The 7970-nt window shown below is 52.0% G+C and overlaps 1 protein-coding gene across 1 annotated transcript; it reads right to left on the reverse strand.

Moving 5' to 3' along the window:
• Positions 1-4426: 4426 nt before the first annotated feature.
• LOC115316453 lies at positions 4427-5683 on the reverse strand. The gene is made up of 2 exons (XM_040218521.1): positions 5584-5683; positions 4427-5313 (listed from the first exon to the last, which is right to left on the reverse strand). Exons 1-2 carry the CDS (start codon positions 5681-5683, stop codon positions 4427-4429), a joined length of 987 nt encoding a protein of 328 aa, XP_040074455.1.
• Positions 5684-7970: the final 2287 nt, after the last annotated feature.

The following is a 7970-nucleotide window of genomic DNA, read 5'->3' on the forward strand; positions in this document are numbered from 1 at the left end:
CACTCACACACACTGATCAGCAACAATGCACGCGTTGCTGGGAAAGAACTTCCAAGCAGCCACCAAGACAGCCGACGACAGCCTCTACGACAGGTTTTAGCAAATGTCCTGCAGAAAGTTCCGGCCAGCCAAATGTCGAGGCCGAACAGGCCGAACACTCAGTTCCACGCACCACTACGGACTTGAGAAAAGAGGAGACAGCCATGTCCGCACGAAAGCAGCTTGCACTCACACACACTGATCAGCAACAATGCACGTGTTGCTGGGAAAGAACTTCCAAGCTGCCACCAAGACCGCCGACGACAGCCTCTACGACAGGTTTTAGCAAATGTCCTGCAGAAAGTTCCGGCCAGCCAAATGTCGAGGCCGAACACTCAGTTCAAAGCACCAGCACGGACTTGAGAAAAGAGGAGACAGCCATGTCCGCAGGAAAGCAGCTTGCACCCCCACACACTGATCAACAACCACGCACGCGTTGCTGGGAAAGAACTTCCAAGCAGCCACCAAGACAGCCGACGACAGCCTCTACGACAGGTTTTAGCAAATGTCCTGCAGAAAGTTCCGGCCAGCCAAATGTCGAGGCCGAACAGGCCGAACACTCAGTTCCACGCACCACTACGGACTTGAGAAAAGAGAAGACAGCCATGTCCGCAGGAAAGCAGCTTGCACTCACACACACTGATCAGCAACAATGCACGTGTTGCTGGGAAAGAACTTCCAAGCTGCCACCAAGACCGCCGACGACAGCCTCTACGACAGGTTTTAGCAAATGTCCTGCAGAAAGTTCCGGCCAGCCAAATGTCGAGGCCGAACAGGCCGAACACTCAGTTCAAAGCACCAGTACAGACTTGAGAAAAGAGGAGACAGCCATGTCCGCAGGAAAGCAGCTTGCACTCACACACACTGATCAGCAACAACGCACGCGTTGCTGGGAAAGAACTTCCAAGCAGCCACCAAGACAGCCAACGACAGCCTCTACGACAGGTTTTAGCAAATGTCCTGCAGAAAGTTCCGGCCAGCCAAATGTCGAGGCCGAACAGGCCGAACACTCAGTTCAAAGCACCAGTACGGACTTGAGAAAAGAGGAGACAGCCATGTCCGCAGGAAAGCAGCTTGCACTCACACACACTGATCAGCAACAATGCACGCGTTGCTGGGAAAGAACTTCCAAGCTGCCACCAAGACAGCCGACAACAGCCTATACGACAGGTTTTAGCAAATGTCCTGCAGAAAGTTCCGGCCAGCCAAATGTCGAGGCCGAACAGGCCGAACACTCAGTTCCACGCACCACGACGGACTTGAGAAAAGAGGAGACAGCCATGTCCGCAGGAAAGCAGCTTGCACTCACACACACTGATCAGCAACAATGCACGCGTTGCTGGGAAAGAACTTCCAAGCTGCCACCAAGACAGCCGACGACGGCCTCTACGACAGTTTTCAGCAAATGTCCTGCAGAAAGTTCCGGCCAGCCAAATGTCGAGGCCGAACAGGCCGAACACTCAGTTCCACGCACCACTACGGACTTGAGAAAAGAGGAGACAGCCATGTCCGCAGGAAAGCAGCTTGCACTCACACACACTGATCAGCAACAATGCACGCGTTGCTGGGAAAGAACTTCCAAACTGCCACCAAGACAGCCGACGACAGCCTCTACGACAGGTTTTAGCAAATGTCCTGCAGAAAGTTCCGGCCAGCCAAATGTCGAGGCCGAACAGGCCGAACACTCAGTTCCACGCACCACTACTGACTTGAGAAAAGAGGAGACAGCCATGTCCGCAGGAAAGCAGCTTGCACTCACACACACTGATCAACAACAATGCACGCGTTGCTGGGAAAGAACTTCCAAGCTGCCACCAAGACAGCCGACGACAGCCTCTACGACAGGTTTTAGCAAATGTCCTGCAGAAAGTTCCGGCCAGCCAAATGTCGACGCCGAACAGGCCGAACACTCAGTTCCACGCACCACTACGGACTTGAGAAAAGAGGAGACAGCCATGTCCGCAGGAAAGCAGCTTGCACTACAACACACTGATCAGCAACAATGCACGCGTTGCTGGGAAAGAACTTCCAAGCTGCCACCAAGACAGCCGACAACAGCCTCTACGACAGGTTTTAGCAAATGTCCTGCAGAAAGTTCCGGCCAGCCAAATGTCGAGGCCGAACAGGCCAAACACTCAGTTCCACGTACCACTACGGACTTGAGAAAAGAGGAGACAGCCATGTCCGCAGGAAAGCAGCTTGCACTCACACACACTGATCAGCAACAATGCACGCGTTGCTGGGAAAGAACTTCCGAGCTGCCACCAAGACCGCCGACGACAGCCTCTACGACAGGTTTTAGCAAATGTCCTGCAGAAAGTTCCGGCCAGCCAAATGTCGAGGCCGAACAGGCCGAACACTCAGTTCCACGCACCACTACGGACTTGAGAAAAGAGGAGCCAGCCATGTCCGCAGGAAAGCAGCTTGCACTCACACACACTGATCAGCAACAATGCACGCGTTGCTGGGAAAGAACTTCCAAGCAGCCACCAAGACAGCCGACGACAGCCTCTACGACAGGTTTCAGCAGATGTCCGGAAGAAAGTTCCGGCCAGCCAAATGTCGCAGCCGAACAGGCCGAACACTCAGTTCCACGCACCAGTACGGACTCCAGAAAAGAGGAGACAGCCATGTCCGCAGGAAAGCAGCTTGCACTCACACACACTGATCAGCAACAATGCACGCGTTGCTGGGAAAGAACTACCAAGCAGCCACCAAGACAGCCGACGACAACCTCTACGACAGGTTTCAGCAAATGTCCGGCAGAAAGTTATGGCCAGCCAAATGTCGCAGCCGAACAGGCCAAACACTCAGTTCCACGCACTAGTACGGACTCCAGAAAAGAGGAGAAAGCCATGTCCACACGAAAGCAGCTTGCACCCCCACACACTGATCAGCAACAATGCACGCGTTGCTGGGAAAGAACTTCCAGGCAGCCACCAAGACAGCCGACGACAGCCTCTACGACAGGTTTCAGCAAATGTCCGGCAGAAAGTTCCGGCCAGCCAAATGTCGCAGCCGAACAGGCCGAACACTCAGTTCCACGCACCAGTACGGACTTGAGAAAAGAGGAGACAGCCATGTCCGCAGGAAAGCAGCTTGCACCCCCACACACTGATCAGCAACAATGCACGCGTTGCTGGGAAAGAACTTCCAAGCAGCCACCAAGACAGCCGACGACAGCCTCTACGACAGGTTTTAGCAAATGTCCTGCAGAAAGTTCCGGCCAGCCAAATGTCGAGGCCGAACAGGCCAAACACTCAGTTCCACGTACCACTACGGACTTGAGAAAAGAGGAGACAGCCATGTCCGCAGGAAAGCAGCTTGCACTCACACACACTGATCAGCAACAATGCACGCGTTGCTGGGAAAGAACTTCCGAGCTGCCACCAAGACCGCCGACGACAGCCTCTACGACAGGTTTTAGCAAATGTCCTGCAGAAAGTTCCGGCCAGCCAAATGTCGCAGACGAACAGGCCGAACACTCAGTTCCACGCACCAGTACGGACTTGAGAAAAGAGGGGACAGCCATATCAGCAGGAAAGCAGCTTGCGCCCCCACACACTGATCAGCAACAATGCACGCGTTGCTGGGAGAGAACTTCCAAGCAGCCACCAAGACAGCCGACGACAGCCTCTACGACAAGTTTCAGCAAATGTCCGGCAGAAAGTTCCGGCCAGCCAAATGTCGCAGCAGAACAGGCCGAACACTCAGTTCCACGCACCAGTACGGACTTGAGAAAAGAGGAGACAGCCATGTCCGCAGGAAAGCAGCTTGCACCCCCACACACTGATCAACAACCACGCACGCGTTGCTGGGAAAGAACTTGCAAGCAGCCACCAAGACAGCTGACGACAGCCTCTACGACAGGTTTCAGCAAACGTCCGGCAGAAAGTTCTGGCCAGCGAAATGTCGCAGCCGAACAAGCAGAACACTCAGTTCCACGCACCAGTACAGACTCAAGAAAAGGGAAGACAGCCATGTCCGCAGGAAAGCAGCTTGTACCCCCACACACTGATCAACAACCACGCACGCGTTGCTGGGAAAGAACTTCCAAGCAGCCACCAGGACAGCCGACGACAGCCTCTACGACAAGTTTCAGCAAATGTCCGGCAGAAGGTTCCGGCCAGCCAAATGTTGCAGCAGAACAGGCCGAACACTCAGTTCCACGCACCAGTCTGGACTTGAGAAAAGAGGACACAGCCATGTCCGCAGGAAAGCAGCTTGCACCCCCACACACTGATCAACAACCACGCACGTGTTGCCGGGAAAGAACTTCCAAGCAGCCACCAAGACAGCCGACGACAGCCTCTATGGCAGGTTTCAGCAAATGTCCGGCAGAGAGTTCTGGCCAGCCGAAAACAACAAACGAGGGAAAGATAAGGAGTTACTGCATATGGAGGATTGGAAAGGCAACATGGCCGGACTTGGAGGGCAAAAGAAGACACTGTTGGGACCCATGAACATCTGAGATCTGCAATCTCTTGACTGTAGTGTCCTGGCCATCGGTTCTAAAAATGTCTAGGGCAGATGATTTCATCGGAACATCGAAAAAGTTCCTAGCATGTGTTAATGAAGCGACTTCGCACGTGCTTTGAGACACCTCTAAAACGATGACTGGGGATTTCCTGATCAGGTAGCAGTCTCCTTTGTTGATGGTGTGGGTGACTCGTTTTGCAACAGAGAAGCATGTTGCTCCCGCATGTTCAGAAAGCCTGCGGCTAACTTGCGCCAAAGGGTTGCTATGTGTTCGCAGCAGGGGCTTGAGTTTTCCGAGAAAACTCTCGAAAGGGAATGCACTAAATGCGTCAAGCGGTCCATGGACAAGGCACTCCTCGGCAAGGTGGCTCAATGTGTGTACATTGAAAGTTAAAAACCGTGCTCCGTAAAGTCCTACGGTGCCATACTCCTGCACAAAAAAACGAAGCAGGTCTCTGGCATAGGCGTTATGCTCAACGTGGTGAGCTGGTGATGCAAGTATTCTTATGGCCACATGCAAAAAGAGAAAATGTTCGTACTGGTGATCTGGAAGCAGGCCCCTCAGAACAACAGGTCCAACATACAAGAGGAAGGTCCGGAATTCTGTTGCCTTCCACCGGTCGACCTCGTCCACACCTCTGGGCTTCCGTTGGAAGTGTCGGGGGAATACTTTGGCACACGACTTTAGTCTTCTGTTGAGTTTTTCTTTCTGCGTGGTCCTCAACGATCCACGCCCCCTAACCCACGTTTGAAGCAGGCGGCGCATCACACCTAGACACACTAGATGTATGTAGTCTAGGGGGAAAAGTGAAATTATATCATTTTTCAGCAGAGTGAACGGCGAGTCACCCACGTGGTGCAATGGGTCCTCTTGGTCACGAAATGACTTGTCAGTTCGTTTTGGTGCTTCAAGTTCCGGGAATGTCATCCTTCCCTCAATGTGCCGACCCTTCTGGCAGCACCTCTCACAGCCACGATACCCAGTATGGCCCTTGACCTTCTTAACAAAGCTCCTTGCAGGAGCATCACATATGACGGCTGTTAAATGGACGGTTTGGCACGAACCTTTGTAAACGAAGCCGTTGGCTGCCATCTCTTGAATTTCCTTCAAGAAGGGGTCAAGAAAACTTGAGAGGTCTGGAGGCTTGCCGCTGTCGCAAAACATACTGACAACAAAAGGGGTGCTTTCACCACAGTTTTTCAGGCGACAAAGGATTGGCCAAAAGCCAATATTTGAACTCTTATAAAGAGGGAGCCCATCAATGTTTGCTTGGAGGAGAAGCTCCTGTGGCACTGTTTTCCCTTGCAGGGCTTGCTCGATACCTTTCTTCAGCCCAAAATGAATAAAAGTTCCATCCTGCTCCAGCGGGGCCTTCCTCTCGGTGCCGAGAATAGTTTGGGCATCTTTAGGGACGTCGTGGCCGAGTCTCCTTAACGCAGCAGCGGTCTCATTCACTGCTTCATGTGTGAAGTTGAAACGACGCGCTAAGATAGCCAGTTCCTCCGTGGCCGTGCGCGGACAGTCTTCCGAGGTAGCTCCGCTGACCTCGAAACTTGCGTTGCATGGCTCGTCTTCAGATGCAAGCGCGTCTGCTGGGTCGCAGCCTGTCGCAGGGTCAGCTCCACTTCCGTCAGTTGTGCTGCTTCCACAAGAGCCGGGGCAAGGTTCGTCATCGCTTGAAGCGCTGCTTGTTGCGTCCCTTGTAGAGTCGCTTGAAGCGGCGTCGGCGGCGGACCTTCAGGCGGCGGCCGTAGCGTTTGCGGCCGCAATCCTACTTGCGATTTCATCAAATTCCTTTCGCAATGTTCGTGGCTTTTTCCACCTCGAACTCATGCTGATCAGCTTGGTGAGGGGAACAAACGAGTCAAGTAAATAAAAAGAAAAGCGGTCGCCCGTAAAATAAAAGGAGCGCAGGGCCTGCGTGGGCCTGCGGAAAAGACGAAGGGTCGGGGGCGCGGGAAGGCACCTGAAGGAAAGAGTTCAGAACATACAGTACTCGAGAGGCTAGGCCGCGAGCGGCTGACAACGAGGCATTGTAGTGAGCCACTGATCAGTGTAGTGAGCATCTGATCACGTATAGGTGCCTCCAACCGAGTAAAGCCAAGACAGAGCCACCACCAGCCACGAGTAGCCTGTGCCGCTGTAGCAGCTGTGCCGCTTATGCCCTTCTTGAGATTCCTCCTGAACGGTGACATCTGGGCACAACAGCTACAAAATTTTTCGTCGTTTTCCTATAGTAAAATTAAAGCTTCTGTCTTGCACATAATTTTACAAGAGCATGAGCAACTCAATGTCGAGCAAGCGGTGCTGCTCTATCGGGTGCTTACAGCGTCTACGTTAAAGAAGTGGTTTATTAAATCGGTCGTAATTCCATCGCTACGCAGCAGGGTCCTTCAACCCTGACTTTGGGCCTTGGGGTGGGTGGCCGTCCTGGCTACGCGGTCGCTCCAGTGCGAGCTTCCTACCTTCGATAGCAATCGGGCGTTTCGCGAGCCTCGAGCGTGAAAGAACTCCCTGCCGGTGTAGAAGTTGCTAGCGGGAGCACATGAAAATCACTTTTTTTTTTATTTATATTGTCTCACTTTCGTTAGAGGACGTGAGAATGAACCCCAAGTTGGAGCCACACGCTCGAGCCACCAGCTTTATCAGTATTGTACCGAGGTTGTACCTATGGCTGTACTATCAGTGAGTGGGGCACAAGCGAACGTGAGCACTTCGCTTGAAAAGATGCACCGATGACATGATTGCTTGCTTTATCACGTAAGCCAAAGGACCGTGTTTTTCAGCCCAGGTAAATAAACTATAAATCACAGAAAGCTCAAACTCCACGAGAATGTACGCTAGCGGTTGGGATATAACGCGGAAGTTTGACAACATAACATTGCTTGGATCGGGTCACATAAGCCTAATATGTGGGCGCCAGCTGTGGCATCTATTTCCAGCGGGGGAAAAAAAAACTTCTCACCAAGAACGAAAACAATATTCTCTTTCATGGACAAGTTTTTTTGTTTTTGTTTTTTTTTTTCTTTGATATGAGTCCCAAAATCGTCCGCAATGTCAAATTCTGTTTTTACGATATTAGGCTTAGGTGGACGTGTCGGCTCGTAGAGAAATTTATTTTCTCTGTCATTTTTTTTATTCAGATATCGTAACGTTTTCAAACTTCCGCGTTCTATCCCAACCGCTTGCATCACATTCTCGTGAAGTTTGAGCTTTTCGCGGTGAATATTTAATTTATCCAGGCCGAAAAACACTGTTCTTGTTTCTCGGGTGCTCCTTTACAAGTTCCAAAAACAGTGGCCTGTGACCACTCCTGGCAAAACCTCAAAACAGTGAGCTTTGCCTCAATAAAAACACAATAACAATAGACTATAGCACGTTCGTAGTCAAAAATGCTCCCAGCCGTCTTAAAACCCGAGACCGTGAGCTTTGTGAACTTAGTGAACCACCA

The sequence above is a fragment of the Ixodes scapularis genome, unplaced genomic scaffold (assembly GCF_016920785.2).
Source record: "Ixodes scapularis isolate PalLabHiFi unplaced genomic scaffold, ASM1692078v2 PGA_scaffold8__174_contigs__length_109621045, whole genome shotgun sequence".
Classification (NCBI taxonomy): Eukaryota; Metazoa; Arthropoda; class Arachnida; order Ixodida; family Ixodidae; genus Ixodes; species Ixodes scapularis.

Coding starts and splice junctions, on each gene's coding strand:
- LOC115316453 (XM_040218521.1), bottom strand. CDS start 5,683: ATGTTTTGCGACAGCGGCAAGCCTCCAGACCTCTCAAGTTTTCTTGAC. Junction 5,314..5,583: donor CAACGGCTTCGTTTACAAAG/GTTCGTGCCAAA, acceptor TTTTCCCCCTAG/ACTACATACATCTAGTGTGT.